The sequence below is a fragment of the Saccostrea echinata genome, unplaced genomic scaffold (genome assembly GCF_033153115.1).
Source record: "Saccostrea echinata isolate AGI-Se365-2 ecotype Australia unplaced genomic scaffold, CSIRO_AGI_Sech_v1 ptg000023l, whole genome shotgun sequence".
Lineage (NCBI taxonomy): Eukaryota > Metazoa > Mollusca > Bivalvia > Ostreida > Ostreidae > Saccostrea > Saccostrea echinata.
In genome coordinates this window covers 8504216-8524130 of record NW_026889772.1, presented here as the reverse complement: position 1 = coordinate 8524130, position 19915 = coordinate 8504216, and the positions used below count along the sequence as shown (strand labels likewise).

The 19915-nt window shown below is 31.3% G+C and overlaps 1 protein-coding gene across 1 annotated transcript; it reads right to left on the bottom strand.

Moving 5' to 3' along the window:
• Nucleotides 1–228: 228 nt before the first annotated feature.
• LOC133191153 (synembryn-A-like) lies at nucleotides 229–19713 on the bottom strand. The gene is made up of 15 exons (XM_061326861.1): nucleotides 19542–19713; nucleotides 17857–17904; nucleotides 15205–15424; nucleotides 14918–14987; nucleotides 13333–13408; nucleotides 13138–13190; nucleotides 12699–12867; nucleotides 11664–11758; nucleotides 11040–11214; nucleotides 6797–6895; nucleotides 6468–6532; nucleotides 6084–6163; nucleotides 5753–5903; nucleotides 4110–4229; nucleotides 229–3697 (listed from the first exon to the last, which is right to left on the bottom strand). Exons 1-15 carry the CDS (start codon nucleotides 19620–19622, stop codon nucleotides 3586–3588), a joined length of 1614 nt encoding a protein of 537 aa, XP_061182845.1. The 5' UTR covers nucleotides 19623–19713; the 3' UTR covers nucleotides 229–3585.
• Nucleotides 19714–19915: the final 202 nt, after the last annotated feature.

Below are 19915 nucleotides of genomic sequence, written 5' to 3'. Positions count from 1 at the left end.
GAAAAGATAAAGCATGTACTCTCTACATGTGTTAACACCTTAATCAGTAACATGACTGGGAATGAAAAGGGCCTTTTGCTTGTACTTAAGTAATTTTTTCATATTCTTCTGTATTAACTAAGTGCATATCAAGCCAAGGGACACAATAAGCTGGGGACCTTTGTCCAGATGAGGTAAGACTTAGACCTTCAATTATATGGTCCCCTTATCAATGACATACAATCAATATTGTACACTTTCAGTATTTATTCATGAAAATGGTGATGCATACATTACCCTCATAAATACATTAACAAAAACAAAATGCATTTATACATAATATTGCACAGGGAGAATGAGAGATGTTTGATACCCACAATATCCTTGTGAGGTCATGCGCAAAGATTAAATAATTCATGATTTTTTTTAATAAATACTGGAAAACAACAGACTGAAGGAAAAATAATTCTAAGTGTATGTCTAATGTACAGAACAATATACAGAACATTGGAATACATTGATGATTATAATCATTCAATCATCCATAAACTACAGGAAAGGGGGGGGGGGGGCTAGATTTGTACAACATTTTATTTTATCTGGATAAACAGGTGTTCTGCTTTTGATTTATCTTCTAGGTAATTACCAAAACAAAAAAAAAAATCACAAATTTTCTATCTCAATAATTCAACCATCCACTTTTACTTTGTTAATTCAAACACTCATTCAGGATTCAATTTATCTGAAACATTTTATATCACCTTTTTCAAAATGTTTTAACATTTCTGGTCCTACAGTCATTCAGGAGGTGAAAATTTTTCAATGTCCAAGTGCTACTTTCAATACAGCGTTTTCATAGCTGTCTTAAACTTTATTTCAAATATTGATAGAAAATTCTCATAACCTAATACATTGTAATGCTTTGTGGCAAGTTTTCCTTGAACATTTTAAAAACAATGTTAGAAATATGAAATGTTAACAGAGAGAAGCACAGACCAAATTTGATGTTAAATTATAATGAATAAATTATAATTCCACAGCATCATGATGTATTTCATGAAAACATTCCTATATACATGTAAAGGACAGACTGCACAACCCAAAAAATCAGCATAGTTGTATGTAATGATGAAAAATATAATTAATATGTCTCTAAAGTGATTAATGAAAGCACTACCATGAAATAAACCTGGCATGCAACAGAGACAAAAACTCGGATTTTAAAATTCATCAAGATCTGTAAACACAATTTGTTGAGTGCTACATGTAGCAGACATCTATGATTATGTAACCTCCTTGTTCAACCTTGATGTGGTGTACAAGTTAATCCAAACCAATGTGAATTCTTAATGTAGATGTATATACTTTAAACGTACTTTTTACTCCAGGGGATCATTATTTCTGTTCAATCCAATGGTATAAAATTACATGTATCTCTTAGATTGCCATTGTTTTTTTAATGCACTTTGAGTACACTGTAATAAATTTCAGTGGAATTGTATCCACATATATAGCAAAAATCCCGCATGGAAGAGAGTATGTCTCCAGTAATTAAAAAGATATGCCTTGGGAGGTTCTATAGGTAGTTTTTGAAGGATGAAAGCAAAACATACCAAAGACAACATGCCAAGATCTTTGATCTTGACAACATAAAAGTGATCAGATCATGACAACACAACAACAAATTAGTGTATGTGAGGTTTGCCACATTTTCTTCCCATTCTTTGTAAATTTTGTCAATTTCTTTAACTTTATGTAAGTAAAAATAACCCATCAATTCAAAGATCAAATCATCTAGAAAAAAAACTCTCTATAAATGAGATTCCTAATTCTGTATAAACATCAACAGAACTACAAAGTATTTTACATGAAACTTTTCATAACACTGGCTACAGTACAAATAAAAAGTTACATAATGCTCAACAACTCAATACTCAGACATTTTTTAAACATGTTTGTTATCAATTCTTTTTAGGTCCAAACACATATAAAATTTGCTTAAAGCAATATGATCTGCAACTTTGATGTCGGAAATTTTTGTTACAAAATTATAATAAACCATTTCAATGACAGGAAAAAAGAACGATTATAAAACTTCTGTTGTTCATATTTGCGATGGAAGAACTATTTTTAAGCTTTGGTTGAAGCAGAATTACATTGTTGTCATCCTGTACAATATTGATTTCTTATATATAACTATATATTAGATTGTACAGAAGTCTTTCTTCTGAAACGATTTTTAAAATACTTTACTTAAGGAGGGATTCTTGTCTGGTTTCTGACTAGATGAAATATTCAAAGTATATTTGCTTATATGTTTTATATATTTATATGTAAGGGTTCTAAAAGATCATATTTTTCTTTCCTCATCACAATTGTACAACTTTAAATAGAAATGGTAAACTGAGTTTGAAATCTAGCAGGGACTATATTTTTGGCGGAATGGCGGCGTATGAAAATATCTTCTTTTCTGCCTCTCAAAATAATTATAGAAACAATGAATTTAGTTATATTTTTTACACAATCAAAGACTTGGAGAAAATTTTTTAATGTAAGTTAAATTAATAATAAGGGACTAAAGTTTTAAAATATATCAAATAAATATGATTTTCCAAACAAACTACAATTATGTTAGCTTTTAAAAGCTTCCAATCTAAGTTCAGATTTGAGCCTAAAATCCGTAAAAAGGTGTTTTTCCCCTCTTAGTAAACGGTCAAAACTTTTTCTTTTTATATCATTTTGTATCTTTATGTGACAACTTTACCATATGTGAAAATAAGAAAAATTTAAATATAGGAAGCATATAAAAATAACTAAAATATCTTAAAATTTTAAGAAAAATAGTGAAAATTCCGATCAGACAATATCCATTTTAGTTCAATTATTTATGTCAATTTGGTAATATCATCTTGTAGACCCTATATGATAATATCTCTTTATGCAAAAAGAAAAACATTTTATTTATTGAAATAGAAGTAGGCATCGCATGATTGGCAACCAGTCAAACATTTGCCTGATTACATTCCCTCGCCCAAACAAGTGCCCCTCCTTCTCAAGAAGTGTCCCCCTCCACTGGACCATCAACATTGTCAGCACTTAAAAATCATGTGTAAACATCCCTTTCAATGGATTTCTTATGCAAACTTGCAAAAATACTTTTAAAGTTTTCTTGGACTTACAAGGGAGATAATGGAACAGGTACATGTATACTACATGTATATGTGAAGAAAAATATTCACAGAAATATGAAATGAGAAATGAATTAAAGATTCTCAATGATACACTTAACAGAAACAATCATCTACACTGCCATAATGCATATTTCCATGAAACTAGCATTACATATAACTCTTATGCTCAGCTAATCATAAATACATGTACCTAAAGGAAACCTTTAGATAGAGCACTCATTGATATATACATGACATATATAAACTATATTTATTATGAAATATGGTTACACATTTAATATTCACTATACATATTCTCTTTCTTTTGTAGCCAAACATTCCAAGATCACCACATGGTTAGATCCACCTATGAATGAGACACAACACTTGGATCCACATATAAACTGTTGACAAAGTTAGATCCACCCCTTTTAAATCAGTCTTTATCTTCCTTTTTCAGTTTGATGTTTTCTGTCAGCTGTAATATGTGTTCTACAGGCTCTGGTTTCCCGTCCTCTCCCACTCGACACGGTTGAATGATTCCTTGTCTAAACATGGGGTAAAAAAACGAGATAGATGTAAGCAGATCAAAGCTAATATAAACACTTCTGTTTATTTCTCTTTCTAAATATCAACCTGCAAAAGAATAAGACTTCTACCTGACCTGATTAAAATACATGTTACAGTAATCAAGTGTATTTTTATGAAAAAGATTTTTTTATAAAAGCTTTATTTTTATTTATTTATTTTTTTTTGGGGGGGGGGGGGGGGTATGCTGAAATTTTTAAATGATGAAGAGAAAAATGATAAAAATCTTAAGTAAAAAATTCAAAAGCTTTTAATACCTTTAAAGAATATTAAATTCTACCATCTAATAAGAACACCTTAGTATTGAGCAGATGTAACTTTTCTGATGTGTTTACCTTTGCAGTTTGTCTAAATCATTAACTACATGTTTACCTTTGCAGTTTGTCTAAATCATTAACTAGTCTCATGGCCTCATACTCTTTCTGTTCTTCAGACATTCCCTCCATGGGATTCACTTTGTCCTCTTCCCATCTACCAGTTATTGGATTTACTCTGTAAAAAATTCCCCAACTTAAAAATACAATATACCTATATATATCTATACATATATTTGTAACAACTACTTATGCATACAATACTTATAGTTAAATTAAAATGAGGTTTTTGACATGAAAATCCATTTTAACATGTAATTCTGGAGGGCAGACTTGTAGTTCACCATCAGATAGAAATTGATTCTAAGACCTCATATCAACCAACATTTACTGGCATTCAAAAAAATCTCTGCAAACCTAAGGATACTAGTATATACATGTACTGTATATGTCTGAATATGTTGCTTAAAATCATACACTTGTATATTCCCAAATCATGCAATTTTTTATATTAATGTAGGGAGTCTTATTACTTTAAGTTTAGATAGACAAATCTGGTCTTTTTGTGTCTTCTCATAAACTTTTGTGCATAATTAGCAGCATAAACATTTAATATACTGCAACATTTTCACAATCTAAAAAAAAAAAAGCAGCATTATATCAAGATATATGTACATGATTTCTATTCATTCAATTAAACTAGAAATATGTCCTCAGGACAAAAATAAGACACTTAAGGGTACATTTGTATCATACCTTCTTTGGTCAGAGATAATTGTAAAATATGACAAGATAAGAAAATAATGAGACTTGACTTGCACTCTAAAAAAATATATCTACATATGAAGTTTGATTTTCAAAAATCTTTAGAGAGTGAATTTCAATGTTTTAAGGAAGGTCAAGGTCAGAAAATTAGGTCAGAGCAAAATAAATATTTAAATTTGTTTAAAGTTTGATTAAAATATCTTGAAAAGTAAAGTAAAGGTTATAGGAAATGTCAAGGTCAGAAAATTATGCTATTGAGTAGCTCTAACTATTTTGTGTTAGTGTATAAAATATGATGAAAATAGTATGAACAGTTTCTTCTAAGCTTCTTTCCTACACACAAATCAGTAGTGAGTTCAATATCATGTTGAAGGTAACGTTCACAAAATTGAATTACAGTTGAAAAGCTCTTATCATTGTGTTTCTCTGTGAGAGGTTCTATGAAAATATCATGAATGTTTTTTTTTTAAGTTAAATGCAGATTAAGGAAAAGTGGGGTCAAAGTTATAGGAAGATCAAGGTCAGAAAAAAATGATATAGTTGAAAAGTCCCATCAATCTATGTCAGTGTATGAGTAAGTTTTAATAAAAATATATTGAATAGTTAGTTGAAGCTGAGCTACACGCAAAATAGGAAATAATGAGATCAAGATCAAAGGGAAGGTCTGGGCAGCAAATTATGCCAAAGTTGAAAAACTCTCACCAATATATATATCAGTGTATAGTTACTTTGAAACTGAGGTAAAAACAAAGTGTGATGGACAGACAAGCTGAAAAACAGATGGTTGGAAGGACAGAAGACAGACATGACAAACACTATATGGCCTGGCCATATTCATGGCATATAAAGTTAAATGAACTTTCCAAATCCTCAAAATAAATATGAAGACAAAGTGCAGTTAAAGAGAATGCCTTGATGAGATAATCAATAACGTACTGATCTCGTAATCTGGCGTATTCCTCTGTGTCCGATTCCTCAGAACCACTACTATAATCACCGTCACATTTCCTACCACCCATCAGCATGCCACGGTTTGCCAGCAAACCAGCGGCATTACCATAACCTGTGTACTTCACCATTCTGGCCACTAAAATAATACAGGAGAGTCTAATAAACATCATGTACTGAGTATTAATTGGTAAGAAGCTTCAAAATTGTAACAGAAATAAATGAAAGAAACTATTTCCATCAACCCCCCCCCCCAACCTCTACTCACCCAGAAATTAAAGGTCCCAAGAAATAAAGTAAACTATAAATAGAATCTTACCACTCTCTTTACACAGTATAAATAAGAATTCTGCCACCATATCTTTTACTTCTGAGGCAGATGTCAGAATTTTACACAATCTGAAATGTATGTAAAAACTACAGCTGTATTTATGCTATATGTGCAACTGAGCATGCCCCACTATATGAACAAGGCAGCTGCTAAAATGCTATCTCTGAAGTCCATATGTAATGAGTAAGTCTATTTTAATCTGAAACTGAAGTTTATGTACTGTACATGAATAAAACTTTTAATACATATAAATATATGTTCTCTATACAACAAACTGTTCAGTGGTATTACATGTAATTTTACTGTGAGAATTACACAGTGAATATTCAGATATTCTATACATAAACCACGTATATCATCAGTAAAACTCACTTGTTTCTTAATGTCTTTCCTTCCTCAGGCAACCTTTTTACATCTTCCTTCAGAGGGGGTAGTACCTAAAAAACAAATCCACATAATCATAGGATAAGTAACGTTACACATACATGTACAATCAGGCTACAAGCTATCTATTTAAAACTGTTTGCTTAATAAGGCAGGACTACTTGCTCTGAGTCAATACAAGAATGAAAGAAGCAATTTTTTTTTTACATAGGAACATTTCATTATTCAAGTTTTTAAAACATTAAATTCTCCTTTTTGAGCAATATTTTATTTCAGGAATACCTCAATATTTTCTATACATCATTCTTATTCCTAACCTTTAGACGACAGAACTTTCGTATCGTGCGATTTGCCTTGCACATCTGACAGAGACTGCACAATATTGGGGCCAAACTGTCCTTTGTAGTCTTTGAGGGCTATATAAAGATACTGTTAGAGCTTTAGAGACCATTACATTTCATCTACTTCATTCAAAAAAACTGTTCTTTTATCTTCAATATAAAACTTCAAAATAATTCTTAATATAATGCATCTTTTTCCTGTCCATTTACTTCAAATATCATCCAAACCCATATCAAAAAATAATACATAAAAGTATATTTTTAATATATTTTTAATACAATCATTTTCGTATTGTTTAAAATTAATACAGAAAAAATATATTATTTTTGTATCACCAACAAATAGGTAGATTATTTTTGTATTAAAATCTGACTTTGATTTTTTACAGGGTATTATTTTTGTATTTTTTGGGACTTAGATTATTTTCAGTATATCATTTTTGTATTTTTGTGGACTTAGTTTTTTTCAAGTGTATTTTTTCTGTATTAAAATTGAACTTAGTAATTTTACAGAAAATTACATACAGTTAATCTGTATTATTTTTGTATTAAAATTGAACTTAGTAATTTTACAGAAAATTACATACAGTTAGTCTGTATTATTTTTGTATTAAATTTGGACTTAATAATTTTTCAAAAAATACTATACAGTCAGCATGTATTTTTTTTATATTTATTTTGGACTTAGTGTTTTCTTTTACTGAAATTTGTATTTCTTTGAACATAGGAAAATTTACAGAATGTCCTTGCAATAAGTCTGTTGGAATTAATATTTTTTCTCAGATTTTATTAATTAAGACCACTGCTATAAAGGTTGCTTTTATACTATTTACATTTAATTGCTATTTAGAACAGAAAACTTCAGTAGTTTAAATTTGTTAACTAAACAATTTCATTTTTAAAACATGTCTTTACTAGGTGTGAAATTGTCATTTGGAAAGAGATAGATACGTCTAAGGGGACACCTGTGCTGTACATGATACTTGTAAACACACCGTAAATTTTGAAGTTTCAGAGTTTCAGACTTTCTTTTTGTGTTGAAAATTTTACAGCGTGTTTACAACCCAGTGTTTACAACTATCGCCAACAGCACAGGTGGCCACCTGCAGGTTAACAATAGACGAGTACATGTTATACTACTCAAAGAAATAACATGATTTACCTGTGAAAACACATCCCAACCAAAACAAAAAACAAAAACAAACAACATGGAGAGTTCCACTGTGCACTAATTACAGTACCTACGATGTTTTCTTGACTATACAACTCAATTTAGTATACATTATATTTAATTCAGTACGTATTACAATTACATGGAATAGAACTATTTAATTATCCGCTTTAAAAAAAAAAAATTAAATAAGAAATTATTATGAAAGAATATCATAAAATAATATAGAAAATGTTGTGAAATTGGTGTAAAGGATAGATGTTAAACATTATTTCAATCTCTGGTACCGTATGTATGAGTTAAGTTGTCCGTCAAAAAGGCTATATATTATGGATCTCCCGCTCGTTTTGATCATTATATTTGAACTTTATGGTCTACTTCACAGGTCAACTTGAATATAAAAATGGCTGCTCGCAGCGGAAATGATGACCGGAAATAACGATGTTTCGTAATCGGTAAATTCCGTAAGGAATAAAAAAATGATTCTGATGATTAAATTGAACATCGTTTTTTTCTAACATAATTTTAGGTTTGTTCAATTGATTCAAGATATTTAAAACCATGTAAATATGTTTTCTCTAACTGTTCCGATCTCAACATCGGTAATTTTCGTATATATGACACAATATGATTGGTCAGATTTTAAAACTCTTCCATACTGTTCTCTGATTGGTCAACAATATTTCACCCACGCCATTTTGAAAATTCTTCCCGGGACGTGTTGAGAAAGCTGGGGGTGATTTTGAATAAACTCTCATTTGCTCGCTAGTAAAATGGATCGAAAAACAGAAGTTCAGCATAATCATGGTACACAGGATCATATATATGAACCAAGGAAAGCAAATACATAAGGAGACTGACGTTTTTTAGGCATCATATCCGGACTTTTCTGGTGTAAACAACAACAGTTGCGGTAAGATTATGTATATTTTAGCACATTAAAGTTTCAGTTTTTTAAATAATAACTTAGTACAAAGATAGAGGAACAAAGAATGCCTTTTTTACCCATTTTGTAGTATTGTAGAAAGATAAAATAGTACGGTTATTGGCCATGTGGGGAACAAGGGTTTTTGTGATAAATTCTGATTGGGGAGGGAGGGGTGGAAGATGGGGATAATTGTCAAGGCTTTGGCTTCCTAGTTCTAATTCATTCCAATTTTTTCAAGTTTACCAGAGACGAATTATTTATTTTCCCTTCAAAAACAATTCTGTAATTTGTATAAACTCAAATTTTTTCGGGGGGGGGGGGGGGGTTCGGGGGGGGGGGCAGTTTATTTGAATAACATTGGGGCACACATTTTGTTTACTCTTTCAACATTTTCAAGGACAGATTGTTTATTACAAATATTTTTTTAAAAATATTTTATAAATCAGCCCCCCCCCCCTTTTTCTTCTCCAGATTGTCAAATCAAATGGTTGTCCCCTAAGAAATCCCAGATTAAAGAAAAGTAATTTCAATGGTACAATTGTATGGAATTTGGTGAACTCCGCTGGATCTTTTGGAATTTCAATTTATAATTATTGTTAATTTTAGTCAGCAGAACATTGAAGAAAAGCTGATTAGACATGGAGGAAGAAGATCCCTCTCAAGAAAGTATTGCAGGTGTGTGAGCTAAACAAAATCTATAGAGAATTATTTTGGATGTGAAAATGTGTGTTTTGTTGAGGTAATGGTTCATTAAATTTTATTATTATATCATTCTGTTCTATATTTCACAGTGATGAAGTCAGATGAGATGACAGGTTGTGTGATTTGAAGATGGACTTCTGCAACAAAGTAAACACTCCTCTACCTTTTCCATACAAAAGAAACAGCAAAGCAGAGGGAAGATCGAAACATTTGGTAAAAGTACAAAGAAAACAGGATTAGTTAAACTTGTGAAAAATATCAAGACTATTGAAGAGCAGATTATATGTAAAAAGAAAGATCAAGACTACAATTGGTAGCTGAATCAGTAGCCTGGCCACATTAATTACTTTTTAATTAGCTATTTGTACATTTAAGGTAATCTGACTGAGTTACTAAAATTGTTATTTAACAAATATTTCAAATAAATAAAAGTTTTTTGAATAACAATCAATAGATGCTATTAAGAACCTCAATCTCCAGCCCCTTTTCTTCAAATAACAATTTTTGCCCATGATCATTTTTGTAGTTTTTAAAACTCTGTTTTGTATTATTTTAAGCATTTAAATGTATTTTTTGTCTATCATTCTTGTACTTTTTTGATATTTTTGAAGTACAATCCTTCATGCTGATAAAAATACAAAAACAATACATATTAATACAAAATTAATACATTCTATACTTTTTTCATACTTTTTTGTGTACTGTATTATTTTCATATTTTATATCTTTTTTGTACTTTTAATTGTTCCACATGAAAAAATACAAAAATAATATATGTGATACAAAATTAATATATTCTATATTTTTTTTGTATTTTAATTCTTAAAGGTGAAAAAATACAAAAATAATATATGCTAATACAAAATTAATACATTCTGTATTTTTTCTATACTTTTCTATGGACTGTATTATTTTTATACTTTGGAGAGGAAAATAGAGAAATAATACAAAAGTACAAAAACAATACATTTTTACAGGTCATGTGTATCATTTCTGTATTATTTTGAAAAAATAAAGTATATTAAAAATATATTTTTCTGTGTTTGGCTTTTAAAAAGTCTATTATTTTTGACCTAAATTGGAACCAAGATTTAGAGGGTTCCAAATTTGGTCATTAAAAATATACTTTTTTTGTATTATTTTAGTATTTTTTTCTTGTATTATTTTTGTATTCATTTTCGATATGGGAAGTTCAATTCTGACAACACAAAATACATGATTGTATATCATGCCTATTAAATCAATGAATATTCACAATCTTATTAAAATTGGATACTTTTTTCTAATCTCACAGAGATTACAACAACATGGATCTGAAAAATCTTATTTAAATTTCTGATTTTACAGCATTTCATAGTTTTACTGATACAAGTTTTGATACCAGTCATAAGTGAACACATGACAATGATTAAACCCACCTTATCTAGCCTGCGATACAGAAAATCCAGAAGTACAAGTATGGCCTCCATATTCTTCCCATCATACTCAACCTCTTTGTTTTCTAAGCTGATATCATCATCGTCCTCATTTAATGGGGTCAACAATTCCTCATAGCAGTCCAGCGGGACGTTGGTCAGCAAATTTACCGTCATACTGGTGTAATTATTTTCAGTATTATAAAATATAATGCAGAGGACTTCATTATGAAAAATAACAAATGTAAATTATCACATAAAAATGCATGTTACTGAATAAAAATTGCCCAACAAGCATTTGAGCAAAGACAGGTGCTCACTTACCATTCTAGGTTACATATAATGTTATATATACAGTACATTGTACTTCAATCCACATTGCTAAGGGATGACAAAATTAGAGAATTTTAATGTTCTAACAAATATACTGTATACAGGGAAATTTTTTGCCCCCCCCCCCCCCCCCCCCCCCCCCCGTTTTATTTTCACCCCTTTCACCCTACTCACAGGTGGCCGAATTTAAAACAGGGTGAATTCCAAAAACAAGGCGAATTTAAAAGGGGGCAATATTTTTGCAAGTGTGAAAGGACGAAAATAACCCTGTATACAGTAATCCCTAACAATTACCTCTGGAGTTCCTCCATTCTGTCTTTGGATTTTGTTTTACAAAGCAACAGTTCCTTCAGGACACACACCAACCTCATAAAATGGGCCTCCTCCTCCTAAAAGACACAACTCTCCAGATGAAAGCATAAAACTCGGACAGAGGCAATACCTCTCTTACATATTAGACACAAATCTATCAACAGTTCCTAATATGATGTATAACAGGTAATCAAAGATTACTAGGCTCACCTCAACAAATGTTATACATAAGTAAGTAGTCTCACACTAAATGAATGTTTTGGTAGTGTGCATCCCTAGATGCAAAATACATGCAAGTTTTGTAATGGGTAAGACATATTAACTTGGAAATGGTCCTGCTCCAGAAACTTTAACCTAATGTATTCAGTCTGGAAAATTTAGGTCAGATGCAGCATCTGAAGCAAACCTGGTAGTGTGCATCTCTCAGATGCATCAGCCATGCATGTTTGATCCAGGTACAGTTTATAATTGAAAATACCTGCTCCAAATCCTTAAACCTGGTCATATGGCAAATATAGGTCAGATCCAGCAACTGATACAAGTCTGGAAGTTTGCTTCCCTAGGTGCATCATTCTTGCAATATTCATCCAGTTCAGGCTTAGAGATACTTGAGAAAGAGCTTCCTCCAAAAACTTTAACCAGTTGATCACTCATCCAGAAAAGGTGGGTCACTTCCAGCAACTGAAGCAAGTCTAGTAGTGTGCATACCTGGATGCATCATCAATGCAAGTTTGGTCCAGGTATAACTTATACTCAATCTTATAGTTACTTGGGAATGGACTTGCTCCTTAAACTTTACTGGGATGTCAACCCTGGCACCAATTCCCAGGGTATACCATAAGCTTATCTTGAATCATAGTGAAAATTGCTACAATTATTAATCTAGTGTAAATGTACTAATTTAAAAAAAATCTCCTTTTTTTAACATTTAAATTCAATATGCATTGCAGGGGTTTCTAGTTTGTTTACATTTTTACAACAGAAATCATTAGAACTATTTAGTAAACTCAGACTCACTTCATCCATGTTACTTCTAACTAGAGTCAAATTAAAGAGGATTTTCAGGATTTCACAACATAGATCCACTTCCTGATCCTTCAATCCACGCTCATCCGCTTCATTTACGGATAAATCCACCACCTCCATCAGATATGTAAAACCATGAAGCTCATAGCGCACTTTTGGTCTGGAAAAAAATCAGTTGTTAAAATGTGAAACAATAGTTTTTTCAAGTTTGTAATCTTATTTTTGTTTACTGAAGTTCATTTAATGCCATCTTATTTCATTATCATATCTTCATGTTAGGTCAATATTAAATACATAAAGAATATTTATTCAACATAGGTAAAAAAAATTCTGTTGAATGAATGTAAAAAATCTATCTTGAAAAAATTGAATCAGTATTTGAAGTCCTACTTCATAAAGATATCATTTATAAATGTACTCATATATTTACCTTGTCTCTTCACATAAAGCTGTCAGTAGTGAAAGTAGTCTCATATCAAAGAACTGTTCAAAATAGAGGGTGGAAAATCATTTGATATTGTATCAGTCAAAACATGCAAAAAATATCAATACTACTGCAAGATTACACACATTTATTTTTTATTCACCTGATTTGAAGACATTTTTGAGCAAACATAGTACAAACCTTAATTTCATGTGGCAGTGCTGGGTCTTTGTATGTTTTCAGTCTTTGAATTATCCCCTCAACACAACCATTTTTACTAAAAAAAAAATCTTCATGAATATTTATGAAGTTATTTCCATTCTTATGTTGATACGATATATCCCGGTGAGCTTGAAATAAAAGATATCACAGATTCTGACACATTTGTTTCATATTTAAATATTTTACTAGAAAAAGACATTAATGGTAACCTAAGAACAAAGCTTTCTGATAAATGTGATGACTTCAACTTTTCAATCATCAACTTCCCTTACTTATGTAACAATATATCCTTATCACCTGCATACGGGGTTTATATCTCTCAGTTAATTCGATACGCAAGAACATGTTCTACGTATGTCAATTTCTAAAACGAGGTACATGTAAATTATTGACAAACAAGTTGATGAACAAGAATATCAGCAGTCTCTCTTAAAGTTGTCATTTCGTAAGTTCTATGGTAGATACAATGACCTTGTCAGCAAATACAATTTATCATTAAGTCAAATGCTAACTGACGTTTTTCATACTAATTGTCAGTCCAGACTAAATTGTCAGACTAAAGGCCATTATTTACACACTGAATTGTTGACAGATTTTATTCCGTTATTTCCTGATCATGACAAGGAGCACACAGCGGGTGTGACCGGTCGGCAGGGGATGCTCACTCCTCCATGGCACCTGATCCCACCTCTGATGTTTTAGAGGTCCGTGTTTGCTCTGCTCCAAAATTTCTACTGTTTAATGGACTTTTGAGCTTGAATACTGTTCATTATCTCCATATATTTCATTAAGGAGTAATCAATATACACCATTGTATTATCTAAAACAAACGTGTATATTGATTTCACTATAACTTCTAAATTAATAAATATTCTAAATTATACATAGATTAAATATGAAGATGACAGTAAAAGGAAATTGCCCAAAATTGAAGTTAAAAGAGGTGATACACAACAGATATGATGTGTGTTTGTCAATGTTGACTTCAAATAACAAGGCAAACTTCAGTGTTTCTACAGTTATCCTGCTTTATTTGTGTGTAAAACTAGATGTGAGAGTCATCTGAGGTCATCCCTAACAGAGGTAAACATGTTTCTGGTCAATTTCAAAGGTCAAGGTCCATGTCAACTTTAGTCACCTCATCTTAGTTGTTAAGTTACAGATGTGTAAAGTTTGATGATGATAATTACAAGGGTCATCCTTTCATTTTAAATTTACTAACTTAAGTCAAAGGTCAACTTTTGTGATGGTATTTCTAGTTTACCTATGTGTGATGTGAACTGTAAACTTGAGAGAGTGGAAACACCATGAGTACTTCAAACTGGGAAAAAGTGAGTGAACTGTATTGGTGTTTTAGTTCTTGTTTCTTAACTGTTCAAATTAGGACAATTATGCCCATTTGCAAGGTAATACATATATTAAAATCTCATTTACAACATACATTTATCTTTTTGTCTCAGTCACTTCTCAGTTCAAAAAGAAGCACAGCTAAATTTATTTTGCTTACTATTATTTGGTATATAGTGTACAAACCTCACATGTAATATTGGTATAGTGTACAAACCTACAGATTCTCTGTGCCAGCTGACTATTGAAGACCAGATTGCATAGACACTTTAAAGCCTCCAACATCACTAAATAAAATGAGAAATTCTCAGATCAGCATATATACATACCCTTTAACTGTTTAAAAATAGTAAACAGGTCCATCAGTATCCAAATGTTGTAATCCATTATTCGGAAATTAACTTTTTTATGCTCCAGATTTCTACTCTAGGCATTCCCAAACCTTCTATTATCTACTGATATCAATATTTTACTCAATGCACATGACGCATGCCAGTTATTTACCCTCTGGATCCCCATTCCGTATTTCAACAAGTTCTCCCTCCTCCGACGCATAATGATTCAATCCAGTCATTTTCATGATGGTGGCAATAGTAGGCTCTGACACCATGTTGACTAGTTTGTCCTTCTCTCGACTGAACATGCGGAGAGTTTTCAGACACAGTACGTGGCATTTTGAGGAGCCTGGGGCATTAAGTCTGTGTATCAAGGCATCAACAATTTTCTTCAATTTAAAAAGAAACAAAATTATTTTCAATGGACAAGATTTTATATGTAAAATCAGTTTTCATAATAAGAATACATGAAATGAAAAAATTGGGAACAATCACCCAAATATCTTGAAACAATATCATCCTACACTGGCTATAATCTCTAGACTGGATATTTGTACATAATGAAAATACCGGAATAGCCCAAACAGGCCCAATAGAAATCTTGCAGTAGATTAATATGAGAACACTTGTAAGATACTATAATTTCATTAATTTTTGTGGAAATCAAATTTCATGGTTTTGGCAAAAAATATGAGTTCATTGGTAAGTAAATTCATGGACATCTACTGTGTCCTATTCTATCATGATTATTAAAATTTATATTTCATTGATCACCTAATTTCATGATTTGACTCAACCAAGAAAAAAATGAAAACTGTTCAAAGAGAAACGATAAAAGCACAGTTGCTGTATTTCTTTTCTTTTTAGCCATGACTTAATCAGTATCTCAAACACTGATATCTTGAATACCATAGATATGTAAAAGTGATTTGGAAGTCCAAAGCACTTTTTCTTTGAGTATTTTACCCTCAATATCTTGAATCTTCAGCTATCTCAAAGTTTTTTCCTGGTCACATTAAGCTTGAGATAATGAGGTTTGAGTGTACAAATGCTGTATGTGATCTCAGAACTCAAACAAATGTTCAATTATATAATTTTTTCATCGAGAAGAACATTGAATTAAGAATGAAATTTAACTGAAATAATCAATTCTTCAATCAATCAAATATGATTTCCACATTCAGCACATAATTTGTACAAGTGCTGAATTTTCTATCAAAAAGTAATTTAATTGTGAAGCCTAAATTTTATTTTTCTGAAGTTTATTGAGAGGGCTTTCATTGCAATTAACTATCTTTTTATGATGCCATCAGGTAATAGATTAATTCATCTTAGATCAGTCAATCTATTTTATGTGACATAAAAATATAGATGTATGTACAGTAAGCATTGATTTTTACCATTTTTGAAAATGATTGTAGAAATCCATTTATTCAATTAACAAAATTAATATAAGAAAGTTTATGTATATGGGGATCCTTTCAACAAAATGTGTTGAACTTGATTTGGATGTCACAAATACATTCATGACAGTTTTTCATCATTGTTCATAATTGATCAAAATTTGATCTTGCTAAACCCACTTTTTGTGGTAGTTTTCTATATTAAACTAGAAATATGTTCATAGGTTATGAATGCCCCGCCAAGGGTATGTTAGTAATGCAACATGAAAATTTGTATTAGTGTATGAAGTTTGATGAGAATGTCTTAAATAGTTTCCTTAAATTTAAAATTAAAATCCAAAAAATTGGATATAGATGATAAATTCTCACCAAATTATGTATAAGTGCATAAACTTACATAAAAATATCTTCAATAGTTTCTTTAAAACTAAGCAAAATGTAAATTTAAGAAAAGTGAGGTCAAAGTCACAGGAAAGTTCAAGGTCAAAAGTTTTTGATGCAGTTGAAAGGCTCTCACTAATACATACACTGTATCAGCATATTAAGTTTGATGAAAATATCTTGTCATGAATGGTTTCTTAAAAATCGAGCTAAAGGCAAGTTTAAGAAAAGTGAGGTCAAGGTCAAAAGGAAGGTCAAGGTCAAAATGTTGATGCAGTTGAAAAGCTTACTTCAGTATGTATCAGCATATGAAGTTTAATTATACTATCTTGAATGGTTTCTGTAAAACTGAGCTAAACACTAGTTTAAGAAAAGTGAGGTCAAGTTCAAAGGAAAAGTCATGGTCAAAGTATGTTGATGCAGCTGAAAAGATAACATCAATATGTAACAGCATATGAAGTTTGATTATACTATCTTGAATGGTTTCTTAAAAACTGAACTAAACAGTGGTTTAAGAAAAGGGAGGTCAAGGTTAAAGGGAAGATCAAGGTCAAAAAATGTTGATGCAGTTGAATATTTTACTTCAGTATGTATCAGCATATGAAGTTTGATAACACTATCTAAAATAGTTTCTTTACAACTCAGCTAATCACTCATTTATGAAAAGTGAGGTCAGGGTCATAGGAAAGGTCAACGTCAAAATATGTTGATGCAGTTGAATAGCTCTCATTGATATGTATCAGCATAATATGAAGTTTGATAAAAATATCTTGAATAGTTACTTTGAAACTGAGCTTTGAACTGAGCTAAATGCAAAGCACAACGGAAGGACAAATGGAAGGATGGAAAGACAGAAGGACAGAAGATGGACATGACAAACTCTATATGCCCTGGCCATATTCATGGTGGGGCACAAAAATATTGATAACATTTATTTAACATATGTCCTCAGGAACAAAGTGGTGTAAGCTTGAAAAACTTTATGTTCACTAGTAACACTAGCACGTATGCTATAGATGATATTAAATGAGTATTACCGTCTTCAAGTCTGGGGTAAGATCAGGGAAACTAAAGACTTGAGCATTCTGAAACATAGAAAACAGTACACTCTCTAATACACTTTACACTCATCATAAATAAGTGAATTAAACAAATACAATGATAGTATAATCTCTTTAGAGAAGTGGACAGGATTTCGCCTACATCCACTTCTCTTCCCAGGGCTAGACAAATAGCATTGCCCGACGCCCGGGACAACCAATTTTGTTTGGCGGGCAAGTTATTTGACAAGTGGTACCTGCCCGCGGACAAGTGCTTCTCCAGTTAACAAAAAATCAAATGTTGTTTGTTTTATCGCTGTTGAAATGTAATGAATCACAGTAGAGCACCTGTTTTTCGCTGCTGTTCATCACTACATCGAATACTCAGTCAGAACTCCTCTAGAATTTACCCATTTATGTGTAGTTAAAATACACACAGGACGTAAAAGATAGCAGCTATCGATTCCATGTCAAAAAAGTTGAAGAGGATTTTAGACCTTCTTAGGTATTGTAAAAAATAATGTAAAAATTCATGCCATGAGTACAAACATGTTATACTGATATTAAAATTGGAGCTGTTGACTGGCGATCACTGAAAGTCACAATCGACATGCAGTGGTGGTTTTCATAATCAAATACTTTATAATATTCAAATAAATTTTTTTTTCTCTTTCAGTATTTTTGGGATGTTAAAGTAATACAGAGAAAAGTTTAAATTATGCGCACTGCACAAGCTAAGAAATCTCCTTGGAACAAGACTTACCCCTAAATTTTTCCGTGCAAAAAATTAAGTGATTTTATGTCTAGTTTGGTCCCCATGTAGTGTATCAGTTGAGAAATAATTTAATGTTTAATGATAATGCTTTAATTTTATGTTGATTAAGAAAAAGTGGGACAAGCATATTTTTTGGTAGGACAAGTAATTTTACGATGGTAACCTGTCCGAGGGCAAGTACTGAAAAATTCTATTTGTCTACCCCTGCTTCCATTCACAAACCTTCATGATTTGATTCTGGAAAATGTGTAAATTTCGAACCAATGAACAGCCTACACTTCAACTGACATTTCTTCTAAAATATGTCCGAATGTGCTGTACGTAACAGATGTGTTATATTAACAATTTCAACATAAATAAACACAACTGTCACAAGAAAATCGACCTTTATGTATTGTTAATTCATTTTTACAAGTTCTCCATCCCCAATTTAAATTATGAGCAAGTAACTCTTGAAGGATTATAAAATCTCTCATTCGGATAAAACTAGAAACTATTTTTACAAAATTAATAAAACCAAAGAAAATGTCTACTCTGCTGAACATATCTTTACATATTGTAAAGTGTATGCCATCACTGGTTCAAAATTTACACATTTTCCAGAATCAAAACATGAAGGCTTGCAAAGAGAAGTGGATGTAGGCGAAAGCCAGTCCACTTCTCTAAAGAGTTTAGCATCTATAGTGAAAGAATCTCCTATATCAGAAAATTTTGTCAAAAAAATGTGGATAATCTCAATTGGTTAGTTGCAGATGTAATTCTTGTACAATACAATGTGATACTCTTTCTTTGACAACTAAAAGTAAAATTAATTTTTCAGCATCTTTCTCAACATGGACCTGAAAATTTAATTTATGCACACTGCCTAAGATCTATAAATAATCAATTTTAAATTAAGGATGATTACCCTTGTTGTAAAATCATTTAAAACATTGCATGCCTCCTGCTCACTACCGATTCGCAACACAGAAACGTGTGCCTCCTGCATTTTATCCTCAAAATATGTATTTATTTTTCTGTAATCATCATCTCGAAAGCATCGGAAAGTGATGGGATCATCAAAACGCTTAATCAATCAAATGCTTGCAGAATAGATCATAGATAACTCATACATAAAAGAGATTCAGATTTATGGTAAGTCGCTTTTCAACATTTCTTTTTATAAATAGAAAAAAAACCGTTAACTTAACTATTTATGCTTTTCAAGCGATCTTTGTTGACTATATAGGCCAAAAAAAAATTATGAAACGTGTTTCTAAAAATAACTTCAAAGGGAAAAGA